At 33.0% G+C, this 18,458-nt stretch overlaps 1 protein-coding gene across 1 annotated transcript in view; it reads right to left on the bottom strand.

The window, feature by feature from the left end:
- Positions 1–4,957: 4,957 nt before the first annotated feature.
- Positions 4,958–18,458, bottom strand: part of LOC129952170 (Bardet-Biedl syndrome 4 protein homolog) — a 20,836-nt gene continuing 7,335 nt past the window's right edge. The window contains exons 3-10 of the mRNA XM_056064628.1: positions 18,357–18,458; positions 17,971–18,288; positions 17,676–17,829; positions 17,180–17,302; positions 16,906–16,990; positions 5,877–5,963; positions 5,586–5,794; positions 4,958–5,305 (exon numbers count right to left, since the gene is read on the bottom strand). The exon at positions 18,357–18,458 is cut by the window's right edge and continues 11 nt beyond it. Coding sequence (XP_055920603.1) covers positions 5,081–5,305; positions 5,586–5,794; positions 5,877–5,963; positions 16,906–16,990; positions 17,180–17,302; positions 17,676–17,829; positions 17,971–18,288; positions 18,357–18,458 — 1,303 coding nt within the window. The 3' untranslated portion in view covers positions 4,958–5,080. The remainder of the gene's footprint in view (positions 5,306–5,585; positions 5,795–5,876; positions 5,964–16,905; positions 16,991–17,179; positions 17,303–17,675; positions 17,830–17,970; positions 18,289–18,356) is intronic.

Here is an 18,458-nt window from a genome sequence, read left to right as displayed (position 1 = left end):
TTTCCTATAAGATATTTATTTCTTATAAAAAAAAAACTTTCAATTCGATTTTAATCAAAATTTTATCATATATCAAAAACATTATTTTTCGTTGCACAAAATTGTTTTGGAGATGAAATCATATTTAAGTCGTAAAATTTTGGAGGTGACAATTTTTTTTTAGTTTTTTTGATTTATAAAAATAGAGAGAGCCCTTTCTGCATCTTTCTGCCTTATTATCTGTATAACAAAATTTATTTGAAATCGACATTACTTCTCGTTCTTGAGCTATGGACAACGAAAAAAACGTCGTGAACGTACGTACACATCCACGCACAGACATCTTTCTAAAAATCTTTTATTTCTACTCTAGGGACCTGGAAACGGCGAGAAATGTCAAAATTTTCAATTTGACAAATCAGACCCATTACAATAACTTCCTATGGGAAGTTAAAAATAAGTCGGGTTTTCCTTCCTGACGCTATAACTCCAGAACGCACCGACCGATTTCCAAGGTTTTGCATTCGTTGGAAAGGTCTCGGGCTCCGTGAAGCTTATAGCGGACAATATTCAGGAAATATTTCAAAAGAAAAGCGGTGAACTCCGTTTAGTTTCCCATAGAAAGCTATTGTTAAAGTTCCGATTTGTGCAATTAAAATTTTTTAAATTTGTTGACGTTCCAGGGGCCCTATATTCTTAACCAAAGCCACTGGGATCATAGGAATGATTGCGCCAAATCGATCTATGCACAATGCATTGAACCAAGAAATAAATCGAGAGCTGCAACACAATGTTGATACATTGCAGGAGTTCGTTCGAAATAATGTGCCGTTGATGAATGAACAACAAAAACAATTATACGAATCATTAATGCAAGCGGTGGTGGTCTATTCTTCCTGGAAGCACCTGGAGGAACAGAGAAAACATTTTTCATTTCATTGATTATGGCCACTATTCATCTTATCATCTGGAAGAAATAAGAAATCACTTGAAGCACTTAACCTCACACTGAAGGATCTTCCACGAAGTAACAACTGCTTTGGTGGCTTAATGATAATGTTGGTAGGCGATTTCAGGCAGACGTTGCCAGTAATTCCCCGTGGAACACCTGCAAATGAATTGAATGCTTGCTTCAAAGCGTCACTTTTGTGGAATAACGTAAAAACATTATCGCTAACCACTAATATGAGAGTTCAATTCCAGAATGATCAAAATGCTGAACAGTTTTAAAAACAATTGTTAGCTCTTGGAAAAGGAAAAGTGCCAGTTGATGTGACAACTGGATTAATTATTCTTCAAATCAAATCAAATGGGGTGGCGCAACAGTCCGTTGTGAACCAGGGCCTAGTGACTTACAACTCTCAACCATTCCTGTGTGCGAGTACTGTTGTCAGGAATGGAAGGGACCTACAATTTTAGGCCGAATCCGAAAGGCTAGTTTGAAAAAAGCACTTTTTTATGACAAGAATTACTCTTGAAGGATTTGTCAATTCCTCGCAAGAGGCAGTACCAAATTTTTTTTTTTTAAATTAAGGTGGCACAGGCAGGGATTGACCCCTTGCATGACAGTCCAACGCACTTATCATCATGCTGCCAACGGCTTTTGCAGATTTGTAGACTCTCAATTAAATCTTATTCCCAAATATTAGTGAGAATTATCAGAATTATGCTTGGTTAAGCCCGCGAGCAGTTCTCGCCGCAAAGAAAAATGATGTACACGCACTGAATTTCACCATTTAATAAAAATCGATAGCGATTTGGTGACATACAAGTCCGTTGGTTCGATAACAAATCCCGATGATATAGTAAATTATTCAACGGAGTTTTTGAACTCGCTGGAGTTACCAGGATCTCCACCCCATAACTTGCAACTCAAAGTTGGTTCAGTTATTATGATATTGCGTAATTTGAATCCACGGCAGCTTTGCAACGGTACTCGACTTGTGGTGAAAAGATTTATTTTTGGAAAAAATTGCAATTAACGGTTTTTTATAAATCAAAAAACTGAAAAAAATACAATTTCCCTCGAAAAATTTACGAACAAAAAACCTCCAACACAATTTTGTGTAACGAAAAATAATGTTTTTAAAATTTGGTAAAATTTGAGAAAAATCGAATTCAAAGTTGACCTAAAAACAAAACAATACTAAAACTTAGTAAAAATTTGCTTTCGAAGCAAATATCTTTTCAAAAATTAAAGTATTGTCTTCAAACTTTTTTAAATTCACAGAAAACATTGTTATCGATATTTAGTAGTTTTTTTTATAAAAATCCAACAGTCCGTTTTTTCATAAGAAAATAAAATCTACAAAATATAGTACGCAAATTTGGTAAAAATTGATGGTCGGTACTTGATATCTCTCAAATTAATTTCATTCATCCTATTTATACAAATTTAAGAAACGCTACCAAAATTGATACAAATTTGTTTTCGACTAAAAATCTATTTAACAAAACTAGATTTTTAAACTTACCCATATCTTTATATCAAAAATATTTCTGGTAATTTTAAGAATAATTCAACTGAAATATTCAAATATTACCTTTTTAACTTCCCATACCAAGTTATTGTAATGGGTCCGATTTGTCAAATTGAAAATTTTGACATTTCTCGACGTTTCAAGGTCCCTAGAGTCGAAATAAAAGATTTTTAGAAAGATGTCTCTGCGTGCGTGTGTACGTACGTTTGTACGTCCGTACGTTCGCGACGTTTTTTCGTCCTCCATAGCTCAAGAACCATAAGAGATATTGACTTCAAATAAATTTTGTTATACAGATAATAAGGCAGAAAGATGCAGAAAGGGTTCTCAAGAAAATTGCGTGGGTGGTTTTTTTACCATAGCAGTTTAAAAAAAAGGTGAACATTTTGGTTAACCCTAAATATCTCACGAACCAAAAACGCTAGAGACTTGAATTAAATTTTATATAATATATTGTAACGTGATACCAAACAGGTATATTTTTGAAAAAAATCATTATAACAGTTTTTTTTTATAAATCAATAAAACTGAAAAAAAAAATTTGTCACTTCCAAAATTTTACGACTGAAATATGATTTCATCTCCAAAACAAGTTTGTGCAACGAAAAATAATGTTTTTGACATCTGATAAAATTTTGATAAAAATCTAATTGACAGTTTTTTTTATAAAAAATAAAAATCTAAAAAAAACATTACTCAAAGTTAGTAAAAATTGAATATAGATTCAAATATCTTTTCAGAAACTTTAAATTTAGGCTTCAAACTTATTTTATCTTATAAGAAATATTATTTTCAACATTTTGAAAAATGTTGAGAAAAATCGAATTGACAGTTTTCTTACAAAAAATAAAAACCTAAAAAAAAATGTATAAAAGTTGGTAAACATTGATTTTCGACTCAAATATCTTTTCAAAAATTTGAAATATTGGCTTCAAACTAATTTTATCTTATAAGAAATATTGTTTTCACCATTCCGATAAAATTTTGAAAAAAATCGAATTGACAATTTTTTACAAAAAAGTAAAACAATACTAAAACTTGGTAAAAATTTACTTTCAACTCAAATAGCTTTTCAAAAATTGAAAATATTGGCTTCAAACTTATTTTATTTGACAGAACATAATGTTTTCGATATTCGGTAATTTTTATATAAAAATCCAGCAGTCCGTTTTTTCATAAAAAATAAAATCAAAAATAGTACGCAAATTTGGTAAAAAATGATACGTGTACAATGTACATATAGACAAACTTTTAAGCAAGACAAACCGACAGACCGGATGGGAAGTTATCAGTGTGGGTCGCATTCCAGCCTCTTTTTTATGAAATTAGTAGATAATCATTTTAAATGTTCCCTTTTTTTTAAATTGCTTTGGGAAGAAAAACTACGCACTGAATTTCTTGAGAGTCCGTTCTGAATCGTTCTGTGTTATTATCTATGTATATAACAACATTTATTCGAAGTCGATATCTCTACAGGTTCTTGAGATATGGACGAACGACGAAAAAATCTTCTTGAACGTATGGACATACGAACGTATGGAAATATGAAATATCTTAAAATGTCAAAATTTTGAATTCGACAAATCGGACAGATATTAACATCCTACATTAAGTTAATATTATGTTTCAAACAACAATTCAACCGTTCTAGGAATGCTTCAAGGAATGCTTATCAGTAAACCCTCGAGCCCAACTTCGACCGTACTGTCAAATACTAAGATTCGTTTCTTTAGCCGTACTACGCGAATGTCATTGCAATATTCAGAAATTTAAACCAATATGCATCGGCATCTCCTTTAAAACCCTTTCTCTTCTTCCTAGTGCCCCACTGTGCCTCTGCATAGTAAGGGTAGTAATATCTCCTTCAGTGTGTGCTTATAATACAAAAAAGTTATCCAGAGATTATCAACCCAACTACCAAATTCATACTTGATAAAAATTTAAATTTAACATTTTAAAATTCAAATTATGGAAAAAGAAGAAAATTTGCATAAACTATTAAAAATGTCCGTTTTATTCACAATAACCAGAATCATTCAAAATTATCAAAACTTTTTTTTTAACTTATCATAACTTTAACTTGTACAAGTTTGATATTTATCAACTGTCAATTGACGGTTGACACTCCAAATGAAGGTATAATCTGAAATACAAAATTATTGAAATCTAAATAACGAAAAAAATCGATTTGTACAAATTTCTTTTAATGGAAATGCGTCATAATTAATTCCATTTAAAGTACTAAGATAGCCCGCTATGGTAACAACATTTTTCAAATTCTTAAGAAATTTCTTTTTACTTCAAAATTTTTACAACCTTTAAATAAAGAGACTTTTGTAACAATATTTCGTAATAACAGAAAACCAATAATCAATCAATTCATATTTCTACAAAACTCTCCATTCCTATTATGGCCAAAATTCTATAAATAATCTAATCCGATTTATTTTTGTCGAAAAACCTTCTCTCAATAAATCCTCGAAATAAAACATCAGACATTATCTTAAAATCTATATCTCTTATACCAAAACTTTATTTTAAAATCTTGTTTTTTTTAAAGGACAATTTCATCACATCGTCTCTCGAAAATGTATGTTTGTATTTCCGAACCAATTCATGAATCAAATTCGCATCTTATCGTCTTCATTTGCCTCCAATGGTACCACTGCCGCATCCACCGTACCAATATTTTCCTCAGTGCTATCATTATCCTGTGATGGCATCTCATTCATCACAGTGGTGTTAACGTCAAAGTGAATTGATTTTGTCACCGTATTATCGACGTTATTATTGTCATTCCACGAAATTTGCAATAAGGATTTAAGTTTAGTCGCCTGGAATTTATACTAAAAAAAGAAAAGAAGAAAAACACAAATAAAAAGAATTTCCAAACAATTTAAGGATCAACAAATTTTCGATTCCTAGAAATTTTGTACCAATAAATATATATTCAATTTTCTCCAACAATAATAGTGCTCATAATAACAATACAAAAATGAAGGTGTAGATTCAATACAATATACAAAACATAACATTCGTTAACTACATATATAAATCATCAATTTTTCAATTCCAATCTCCTACTGAATACTGCCATTGTATATTCCTTAATCGATTGCAACTTACGTCCGTTGGCAGAATGATATCCTGTGAGTTTTCCAAAAAGCTGTTAAAATTCTCCGTAGCCAATTCGATTTTTCCAATTTGATAGCAAAATAATGCAAAGTTAAGATAAACCAAAGGATTCCGTGATGCTGAGGGAATTTTCGACAGCATCACCGAACGTTCGAATGCTGTGAATGCATTTTCATAGTCTTCAAGTTTTCTTAAACAAACTGAAAACAAAATATAAAACACAAAAGTTCATAGTTCATTAAAATTGTATCAAAAATTTAATAGAAAAAGAAATTAACCTACTTCCAAGGAGCATGTAGCATTCGGCGCTATCCTTACGAAGGTTTATGGCTGCTGCAAGGGTATGAAAAGCACTTGCATATTGTTGGGCTACATAAGAGAGAAAAAAAGGGAAAAACTGATTTATTATAATGATTTTGGAGAATTTTAAGAAACACACAATACAACACCATCTGTTGTATAAATGACACAACATATATAAACTTTTGCATATCATGTTTTGGCTCATGCATATAAGGATTAAATTTATTTTCATATTGTCAAGAAGTTGAGAGAGGATATAATATACCTAACTGCTACTCTGTGCTATGCTACTATGTTTATATATTTTATTTGTGAGGTCCTGAAGTCCTGTTGAAAAGATTAACCTATCCCTCCGGATGTTCAAAACAAATGAATACAACTTTATAGACACTCATAAAACAAAAACAAAAAGAAACACTTCCAGCATATGTTGGTTTAGGCCACAGATGTCTGAAAGTTTTTCTAGCCATTATTTAGGATGTCAGGGCGGTTACACTAAATTAATCTTCTCACGTAATTCAGGAAGTATAGGTATAAACCTTGCCCCTAGAGTATATTCTGTCTCTATGTGAGATGTGTGGAGAATTAATAATAAAGATGGATATGGGTATTTTTATTTTCCCAAGGTGGTACAATATTTTTCAAAAATACTGCTGACTGTAATTTATTCTTTTGCATAGTTTTCGAAGCTTTAGTTTATATGAAAATTACGTATGTTACATTTAGTTTAGATGACTGATGGATTGATTCTGAAAGTTGAACTATTGGAAAAGAAGTCAAAAGACTTCTTTCTTATAAATCGATAGCCCGATAGACGCCTTCATAAATTGAGTTTTTCTTAAGGGTTAATAAATAACAAAAAAATCATCATAAACGGTGATTTTTTAAGAGCTTGAGAACTTTTTTAAAAAAAAAAAACGCATAAAATTTGCAAAATCTCATCGATTCTTTATTTGAAACGTTAGATTGGTCCATGACATTTACTTTTTGAAGATAATTTCATTTAAATGTTGACCGCGGCTGCGTCTTAGGTGGTCCATTCGGAAAGTCCAATTTTGGGTAACTTTTTCGAGCATTTCGGCCGGAATAGCCCGAATTTCTTCGGAAATGTTGTCTTCCAAAGCTGGAATAGTTGCTGGCTTATTTGTGTAGACTTTAGACTTGACGTAGCCCCACAAAAAATAGTCTAAAGGCGTCAAATCGCATGATCTTGGTGGCCAACTTACCGGTCCATTCCTTGAGATGAATTGTTCAACGAAGTTTTCCCTCAAAATGGCCATAGAATTGCGAGCTGCGTGGCATGTAGCGCCATCTTGTTGAAACCACATGTCAACCAAGTTCAGTTCTTCCATTTTTGGCAACAAAAAGTTTGTTAGCATTGAACGATAGCGATCGCCATTCACCGTAACGTTGCGTCCAACAGCATCTTTGAAAAAATACGGTCCAATGATTCCACCAGCGTACAAACCACACCAAACAGTGCATTTTTCGGGATGCATGGGCAGTTCTTGAACGGCTTCTGGTTGCTCTTCACTCCAAATGCGGCAATTTCGCTTATTTACGTAGCCATTCAACCAGAAATGAGCCTCATCGCTGGACAAAATTTGTCGATAAAAAAGCGGATTTTCTGCCAACTTTTCTAGGGCCCATTCACTGAAAATTCGACGTTGTGGCAGATCGTTCGGCTTCAGTTCTTGCACGAGCTGTATTTTATACGGTTTTACACCAAGATCTTTGCGTAAAATCTTCCATGTGGTCGAATAACACAAACCCAATTGCTGCGAACGGCGACGAATCGACATTTCACGGTCTTCAGCAACACTCTCAGAAACAGACGCAATATTCTCTTCTGTACGCACTGTACGCATTCGTGTGGTTGGTTTAATGTCCAATAAAGTAAACTGAGTGCGAAACTTGGTCACAATCGCATTAATTGTTTGCTCACTTGGTCGATTATGTAGACCATAAATCGGACGTAAAGCGCGAAACACATTTCGAGCCGAACACTGATTTTGGTAATAAAATTCAATGATTTGCAAGCGTTGCTCGTTAGTAAGTCTATTCATGATGAAATGTCAAAGCATACTGAGCATCTTTCTCTTTGACACCATGTCTGAAATCCCGCGTGATCTTTCAAATACTAATGCATGAAAATCCTAACCTCAAAAAAATCACCCTTTACATACATATTTTTGAAGTCCTTTTCTTTGAAACTGATCTAAAAGGAAGGAAAAGACAAATAATGTCTTCTGCCACTCTAGCCCTGTGTTTTATGGTATCTTAGATAGAGAATTGAAAATTTCTCCGAAGATAATTTACGCTACCATAGAAACTCTGAAACTACTTAAAAATCGTTTTAACCGAGAAACGATTTGTACATTTCTGCAATTGGTATTCGTATCGAAGTAAAAAACACCTTACGAAGAAATACAAACAGTATTTCTATGAAATTTTTACCTTATAGCTGCTATAGATTTCCATGAAAAAAAAAATAAAACACATTTAGGACGAAAGGAAAGAAAGTTCTTCAATATTCGTGTAGGGGTATAAGTCTCTTCCTGGGATTGTCTGGTGTTTTAAACATTAAATTCTCATACGTATATATGTACAAAAATTCAATGGTAGCAAAAATTGGTCTTAACACACAGTTTTGAGTGAAATAGTCTTCAGTTGACCTGATTTCCAAGAAAGGTTCTTAGAGAAGTGCATTTTTCAAAAAGCAATAAGCAATTCTAGTGGCTGATGATGGTTATAGAGGAATAATGGTGTCTAAATATTGAGTGTTTAAACTTGTTTTCGAACTGACTACTCATAGTTTTAACCATAGTATCTTGTTGTTGTTTTACTACGTATGTGTTTTATGTCCAAAATTAGTGGCTATTGTATGGTTAAAACTAGAACATTCTAGATAAAGTTATATGATTCAGAGGTATTGATTGTTTATTAACTGTTTTGGATTACGTACTAAGCTTTAGCTCAAGTGGATACCTTTTGAGAAACAATTTTCTGCTACATTTTGAATTTTTTTATTTTTTTCTGGAGAACGATATAAGTATATTTTTGAGTACAAACGAGATATTTGAACCAAGAACTGAATTATTTTTATATTTTGAATTGCTATACACTTGTTTCCAAATAAATTTTTTGGAAAATTGGATTATGTTCATTATATTTTATTTTTCTATTGGAAAAGAAGATTATGTCCAAATCTATTGAAATATTGAAAAAAAGGAAATCAAACTAAGACAAATAAGATTTTTATTCAGAGGCAATTTTGATTTGGAAAATTTTAAACTTCTTTAAGAATTCTGAAAACTGAGTATAGACGGAGATGAAATTGGTTGATACGACGGAAATGAAGTTAGTTTTTCACTTTTTAAGATCAAGTTAATTTAGGTCATTTTGCCTTTTACACACAGAACTTTAAAAACAAATTATTTTTGTAAGAAAAGGTAAAAGTTTTTCAGTTTGATTTGAAAGAATATTAATTTGGCTTTTGCTATAAAATTTTGGTTTTGAATGTCTGCACATTGTAATGATGGGGGAACATTGAGTCTGGTAAAGCATTCCACATTTGTGTAATGCGACAAAGGAAAGAATATCTGTACTTTACAGTGCGTCCAAAATTGGGCTCAAGGGTAAACTGATGAGCATTCCTAGAAAAACCGGTATTACGGTTGAATTGTTTGAGGGGAGGAATGCAATTGGCTATTTCATTAGAGCATTGTTTATGAAAGTAGCGACAAAATAATGACAGGTATGAAACCTTACCACGGTCCTCGAGAGATACAAAAGTTTCAGTTAGACCACGCAACGCTCACCTATCATATTTAGAGCTCTCTTTTGAATTCTGTCTAGGAGACTTAAGTAGTTTATAGGAACACCTGCCCAGATATGGGAATTGTACTCGAGTTTCGGACGAATATAGGCTTTATAGATTATAGCCAGATCAGTAGGAGTAAAAAACTTCTTGCACCTTCGAAGAAAACCTAAACACTTACCAGCATTTTTGGCGATATCAAATATGTGATCACTTGACAACAAGTGGTTTGTAATGCACATGCCTAGGACTGAAAGCTGTTCGGTCTCCTCGATGCAAGTACTACTCATGGATAGTGGTATTACGGGAAGATTACGCTTTTGTTACAGTAGGCAGCATTGAGTTTTCGAAGCATTCAATTGTACACGGTTTTTGATTCCCCATTGGACAATGCTGTCAAGATAAGAATTTAAGAAGCTTATCATACTCTGCCGTTGAAGTTCCACATCCAAATGAAAAGGATGTGAATCTAGAAACGAATATGAAAATCTGAGGGTACTGTCATCAGCGAAACAATAATTAAGTAGGTTAGAAGTTTCAGACAAAAGATCATTTATAAAAATAAGGAAAAGTGTCGGAGACAAAACGGAGCCGTGGGGCACACCAGCGTTTATATTGTATATATCAGATTTGAACCCGTCCAATACTACTTGAATTGAACTGTCCGAAAGGTAATTACTAACCCAACGAAGAAGGAATTCATCAATACCAAATGCACACATTTTCGATAAGAGAGCTTGGTGCATAACTCTATCAAATGCCTTTGAAATATCAAGTGCAATAATCTTACTTTCTCCAAAACGATGCAAAGATTTGTTCTACTGTTTGGTGAGATAAACCATGAGATCACCAGTGGATCTATTGCAACGAAAGCCATACTGCCGGTCATAAAGAAGCTTATGTTTTTCAAGATATTTCTTAAGCTGAAAATTGATCAGCGTTTCCATGACCTTGGATAGAAGGGACGTAAGTGCAATTAGACGATAGTTAGAGGACAGGCTGGACAAATGCAGTTTTCAATCCACTCGGAAAGAGACCTTTAGAATAAGAAAGAAGCTTGCGCAGTGGTTTTACCAGCGTTGAAGAAAACCTCTTCAGAACAATAGCGTGGATATTATACGGACCAGCGGATTGGTGAATGTCAAGACTTTTAAGTACTCTAGTAACTGAGTCTCATTGGAAACGAACGAATTAACTGACGATTGATTGAAAAGAGGTATGGGTACACATTGGTCTTGAATTCCTGATTATTGTAATGACTGAAAAAAAGACAGAGTGACGTAAAGCATTATACATTCGCATAGTACAGCTAAGAAACAAATATCTGTACTTGACAATATGAACGAAGTTTGTCTAGAGGTTATATTGATGACCCTTCATGTAGGCTGGAGTATTACGGTTTAATAGGTTGAGGGGTGGAATGCAACTGGCCTTTTTTGATTGATTCTAATCTATTAAAAAAAAGGCTGGGATGCCAGCCACATTGATAACTTCCTATCTCGTCTATCGATTTATCTTGCTTAAAAGTTTCTAGGGTAGTTAAGTTTGAAAATCTAGTTTCGTTAAATAGATTCTTATTTGAAAACAAATTTTTACAAATCTAAGCAGCGTTTCTTAAATTTTTACAAATTGTATGAATGAAATTAATTTGAGAGATATCAAGAACCGAACATCAATTTTTTGCGTACTATTTTCTGTACATTTAATTTTTTGATTAATGAAAAAACGAACTGTTGGATCGTTATAAGAAAAAACTATAACATATCGAAAGCAATATTTTCTGTGAAATAAAATATATTTAAAGACAACATTTTTAATTTTTGAAAAGCTATTTGAGAAGAAAGTAAATTTTTACCAAGTTTTAGTATTGTTTTTTTGTTAGGTTTTTATTTTTGTAAAAAAAAAAACGGTCAAATCGATTTTTCTCACAATTTTACTGAATGTAAACAACAATATTTTTTTAAAAGATAAAAGTATTTTAAAGCCAATATCTAAAAGTTTTGAAAAGATATTTGAGTCGAAATTAATTTTTAACATTTTTTTTTTGAATAGGTTTTATTTTTTGTAAAAAACCTGTCAATTTGATTTTTCTTAAAATTTTACAGAATTGGAAGCCATAATCACAAATTTTCTTAAAGATATTTGAGTCGAAATTCAACTTTTACCAACTTTGAGTAATGTTTTTTTTAGGTTTTTTTTTATAAAAAAACTATCAATTCTATTTTCCTCAAAATTTTAAAAGATGTCAAAAACGTTATTTATCGTTGCACAAAATCATTTTTTATTCGTAAAATTTACGAGGCAACAATTTTTTTTCAGGTTTTTTGATTTATAAAAAAACCGTTAATTTGTTTTTTTTTTATAAAAATATAGTTTTTTGGTATCACGTGACAATATATAATATAAAATTTAATTCAAGTCTCTAGCGTTTTAGTTCATCAGATATTTAGGGTTAACCAAAATGTTCATCCTTTTTTGTTAAACTTTTATGGCAAGAAAACCACCCACGCAATTTTCTTGAGAGACCTTTCTGCATCTTTCTGCCATATTATCTGTATAACAAAATGTATTTAATGTCGATATCTCCGACATCTCTTCTGTTTCTTGAGCTATGGAGGACGAAAAAACTTCTCAATTTGACAAATTTGAAGTTAAAAAGACTGTCGGATCGGAGCCGTGTGGCATTCCAGCATTTATTTCAAAATGTAAACCATCTAGTACTTGTTGTATTGAACTTTCCAATACAAGTAGTACTAGATTGCTAGCTATTTTTAAAGAACTATAATTAGACGACATTTAGTAAAAAATTACGGACCCATTTCAAAGTTATCCGCCAGAACTAAACTCTTTTAAAAATCATCACTGAGCAGCTTTATTTTACTTTCTCCCAACAATATGGATTTGTTAAGGGTCGCTCAACTTGTTCAAAGCTTTGGCTTTTAACTTATTTTTGCATTAACAGAATTTACCAATTTAGGCAAATTGATGTTTTGCTTACTGACTTTGTGAAGTCTTTTTGATCGTTTTACCATGTATTATTTTTGCGAAAGTTGGGAATGTTTTGTTTTAATCCCTTTAACTTTATAAAAAGGCTAAGTTCTAATTTCACTGATAGAAAACAAGTAAAACAAAAAAAATTCGGTGGCGCAGCAGTCCGTTGAGAACCAGGGCCTAGTGACTTACAACTTTCAACAATTCCTGTGTGCGAGTACTGTTGCCAGGGATGGAGGGGACCTACAGTTTAAAGCCGAATCCGAACAACTTATTTAATAAAGTACATTTCGAGACAAGAATTACTCTTGGAGAATTTGTCAATTCCTCGCAAGAGGCAGTACCCGTGAATGAATCTTTAGATGGCATAGGTAGGGATCGAAACCAATACCTCTGGTATGACAGTCCATAGCACTAGCCATCATGCTACGGACACGCCTGAGCTACGGGTACTACGATAGAAACAAGTGGTTCACATTAATGTATTCTTTTTAAAATCAATAAGAGTATTATTAGGACTATCACAATGATGTATTATAAGTTTCAGATTATTGCCTCCTGCAACAGGATATTCAAAGTTTCTTGAATTGGTGTGAATATTGTGCATTGTAACAATGTTTAATTCTTATATATGTAGACACATATCTGTAATCAGCTAATAGGGATGCATATTTATTATTGATATAAATATGTAAATAAATTCTTTACAAAATATGTTACTTAAGCAATTATTTTCCTAAACATTTTTAACCTTAAATTGGGAGTCATTCTTGTTTTAAATGTACACTCTTTTTTTTATACTAACCTCTACTGACCACTAATTTCTTAAAAGAGTTTTAAAATAACAGATCTCATTTTGAAGAGTCTACTATTTGAGAAGCTGGCCCTTTTGAAGACATACATTTTTGACACTTGAATTATTTCGTTATATAAAAATAAAATGAGACATCTTCAACGACGCATTGAAAAAGTTAAAATTGTCTTTTCTAAAAGAGTAAAAGAAAATATTAAGGTTCTTAGGAGGTTCAAATTCCTGAAACTCGTCAGCAATTGCATCTCATTTTGTTTGACGCACATTAAGAGTCAAGGTTTTCATTATGTGTATTTTTATTTCAAAATTCTTAATCGATTAAATACCAAAACTTTTATGATATTAATAAATTGAAGAAATCTCTTTTTGAGGTGAATTTGCTTTGAAGTTTATCAAAACTAACAAAAGTGTTACTTTCGTTAACCTAATAGCTAATTGGAAAAAATATTAATAATTAATAAAAATGACAACAATAACAGAATTTATTGTTTTTGGAAAAAGCATGCTAAAAAAAACTTGGAGCAGCTAAAGAAAAATGGAAGTAAAACGACACCGAGATCAGAATATCTAACAATTTCAAGTACCTAGGAGTAAATCTCACATACAATGTCGTGGACGGATCATCTTACGAAAACGCTAGTAATGTCTATGAATTCAATTATTGCTACTTGGTCAAACTTTATCAGAAAAAAGAACATACAACACTCAGATAAATTCAAAATATACGAAGCTGCTTCAAAGTTTTTAATGAATTACTGTGCCCAAGTTTGGGGATATTCGGAGAATGACGAAGTTGAAAAATTGCAAAGGTTTTTAATTAAAAGATGCTTCTCAATTCCTAATAACACACCAAACTATGTTCTCAATATTGAAACTGATCTAAGAAAAGCTTATATTACGACACTAAAACTTCACTCTAAATACATCCAAACGGTAAGCACGCTCCCTGAAAACAGACTGCCAAGAAGACTTATCATCGTGTGAAAAAAGATCTACTAGGCTGACAAATGGTCAGAAATCTTTAACGATCTGAACATTCAGAAACTTGAACACGTAGAAACTTGCGAAAAACTAGAAGAAAGGCATTGGTCGGAACACACTAAAAGAACTCTACAATCACGATTTCATGATGAATATTGCAACTTGAACTATGCTGAGGTACCAAACTATTTCAATGATAGTAACTCGGGTAAAATGATAAGAATGGTATTAAAGTCCAGGTTAGTCAACCTCATTGCACGAGCATTTAAAAATAATACGTATGGAATTTGTACGATCTGCACCCTTGACGCTTCTGAAAATACGTATAATTTTGTGAGAGTGTGTCCTTGTTTCCAAACTTACAGAAAAATATTCCTTGGAAGCGAAAAACTTCACCGTGATTAGTTCCTAGAAATCCTGAATGGCCAAAACTATTTACAACTTTACTTAAGGTGGCGCTACAGTCCGGGCGGACCTGGGGCTCAACCAACATGCGTCTCCAGCCAGCTCGGTCCCTAGCTAGCTGTCTCCAGTTTTGCACGCCAAGTTGGTTAAGGTCCTCTCCCACCTGGGTGCGCCACCTGAGCCGCGGTCTTCCTCTACTGCGCCGTCCCACGGGATTGGATTCGAAGACCTTCCGGGCTGGAGCGTTGATGTCCATCCGCTCTACATGACCTAGCCATCTAAGCCGTTGGACTTTAATTCTGCTAACTATGTCAGTGTCGCTGTACAGCCAGTACAGATCGTCGTTGCATCTTCTCCTCCATTCTCCATCTATGCGTATGGGACCAAAAGAATTTTTCTCTCGAAGCATCCTAGGACGCTCTCATCTTTCTTTGAATGGGTCCAGGCCTCATCGCCATAAATGAGAACCGGGTTGATGAGTGTCTTATAGATGGTGATTTTAGATGCTAGAGAGAGGACTTTACTTCTCAATTGCCTTCTAAGTCCAAAGAAGCAGCGATTTTCAAGAGTTATTTTTCGCTTGATTTCAGCGCTGGTGTCGTTATCTGTGCTAATAGCTTTTATACATAGACAAAGTCCTTAACTACCTCAAAGTTATAGCTGTCCATGGTGACGTTTTGTCCAAGACGTCGTCGTTCAGTGTCCTTTTTTGATGACAGCATATACTTGGTCTTGCCCTCATTGACCACCAAACCCATCTTCTTCGCTTCCGTCGCAATGCTCAAAAACGCTCCACTGACATCACGCTTTGATCTTCCAATTATGTCAATATCATCTGCGTATCCGAGTAATTGGATGGATCTTTGGAAGATTGTGCCTCTAGTGTTGACGGTTGAGTTTTGCACAATTCTTTCCAGAACGATGTTGAAGAAGTCGCATGACAGTGCATCGCCTTGTCTAAAACCTTTTTTGACATCAAATGCATCGGTAAGATCTTTTCCGACCTTGATAGAGCAGCGTGCATTCTCCATCGTCATTGTGCACAAACGGATAAGTTTGACAGGGATGCCAAAACTAGACATTGCTCGGTAGAGCTCTTCCCTATAGATGTTGCCATACACGGCCTTAAAATCGATAAAGAGATGGTGGGTATCGATTTGAAGCTCCTGGGTTTTTTCCAAGATCTGCCGTAGTGTGAATATTTGGTCGATAGTGGACTTTCCTGGTCTGAAGCCACACTGATAAGGACCAATCAGGTTGTTGACGAATGTCTTCAGCGATGCCGTCAGCTCCAGTAGCTTTCTTTGACTTAAGTTTAGATATAGCTATCTTCACTTCGTCAAGGTCGGGTATGCGGAATTCTTGATCTGCGTCGCCGAGGTTGAGTGGTTCTATCTCTCTTACAGTGGAATTCGGTTCGTCGTCGCCGTTATATTTATTTACAACTTTAAAATTATTTAAAAAACACTCTAAGGTATTGAAAACTAATAATTAATGAGTATTCTTAAAAAATACACCAATTCAACGCTGAACGTACTTAAGTAAACAATTTAACCTGACAGGCAACATAATATGTTATTGTCATTCATTTAATTTATATTATTACGAAAACCGTGAAATTGTTAATATTCAGAAAATAAATTTTTTTTATCTATCTATCTACTTAAAAAAACTGCTGGAATGCTTTCACATATAGAGAGTCGTCCAAATTAAATAGTTGCACCATGCCTTGCTAGAAGACAGTGTTCTAAAAGAATCTAATAAAACAAACGGCCACTTTAGGCCTTGAAATAGTAAATATAAAGTTAAGATGTATTATTATGTTATTGTAATTTAGTAAGAGTTCTTTAGAGACCAATAAATAACATTTTTTGCTGTGCTCAAAAACTCTATATGTTAAGTGTGTGACCTCTTCTGATTAAAAGTCTGAATCGCAAAAAACTTAAGATGAACATTATTTTATCTTAACATATTTAGTTACACAATTTAAAATATCTTACCTGCAATATAAATTAAACTTAAATTATACAAGGAATTATAATTTAATGGTGACACCCAAACCGACTTTCGAAGACAAGAAATTGCCTGAAAAATTAAACATTATAACATTATCATCATATCAAAAATAACCTTCTAAAAAACAAACAAAAACTAAAGGAAAGAGGATAAATCACCGACTATTATTTATGTTTTTACACCAAATCTACGCCCACAATTCTATAGTTTACTTCACTCCCAACGGCATCAAATGGACACATTTGTATTTTATCTTACCACAATAAATTTTTTCTTCTTAAAAAAACACAATCCAATGTTATTCCATATTTCAGTACTATCTAGTTCCGGGCCTGTGATTTGATTGTATTTCCCTAAGGCACCCTCAACATCATTTCGAGACTGCAATACAAATAATAAAGTATACAAAAAGTATTAAAAACAAACAATTTAAGGTCACATAAATAAAATGTTGCATCAAAATTAAAAAAGAATTCATGAAATATGAAAATCAAACAAACAAATATCACTCATACGCCACAGTGAACAGCGAGTACTTAATAGAGCTTTTCATAAACTGAAGTGTTTCAAGAGAAGTATCTAAACATGAGGAGACATTTCTAATAAATCATAACCTTAATTAATATAATTTCATTGAATAACACAGCTACTTTTCAAAGAAAATGATATTAGATAATTTCTCTTCAATTCTAAGAAATTTATTTATTTAAAATATTAAAATTAAAGCAAAGGGAATTCAAAATTCATCCCTTACCTGTAAAATTGCCCCAAAAGCTAAAAGTCCCTTGGAAGAATTTGAATCAATATTGGTTACTTCCAAGAGTTTCTCGTAGGCTTTTTCCGTTTCATTGATTTTCAAATATAAAACCCCAATTTCTGTGAGAACTTCTGTGTTTTCTGGTGCAATTCTAAAGAAAAACAAAAACCACAAAACGAAAAACGAAAAACGAAAAATTCTTATAAAATCTTTTTTGGTTTTAATTAAATGTTAAAATTTGTGTGATGGTGTGTGTGTATAAGTATATTCATAAGGTAAAGTTTATCCTTACTGTAGAGACATTTCTAAGATCTCAATAGCTTTTAAATAGTCCTTTTCCTTTCTATAAATTTCTGCCAATCTTTGATAACTTTCAAGTTTCTTCCCATTTTGTACAGCTCGTTGAAAATAAGTTTTGGCTTCCTCGTTCTCGTTTGAATCTTCTTCGGTTGAATTACCATTTGATTGGTTATTGTTGTTGCTGTTTTTTGTTGCTTTACGGTGTAAAAGTTCACCGATGTAATGGAAAATTTCATGATCCTGTCGGGGGGAGAGCGATTCGGCTTCACGGAATACGCTTAGTGCTTGATTAAAACGTCCCATTTCAAACCTTTTAATTGAATAGATTTTTTTGAATTTTTGAATGTACAATTAGTTTAAATATTTACATATACTCACAAAGTTTTACCAATTTCTTTGTAGGATTCAATATTTTTCGAATTGAAATCTATTGATTTTTGAAGGCTACGCAGAGCTTCCAGATGATTACCTTCTTCTCTT

This window comes from Eupeodes corollae, chromosome 3, assembly GCF_945859685.1.
Source record: "Eupeodes corollae chromosome 3, idEupCoro1.1, whole genome shotgun sequence".
Lineage (NCBI taxonomy): Eukaryota > Metazoa > Arthropoda > Insecta > Diptera > Syrphidae > Eupeodes > Eupeodes corollae.
This window is presented reverse-complemented; position numbering and strand designations above follow the sequence as displayed.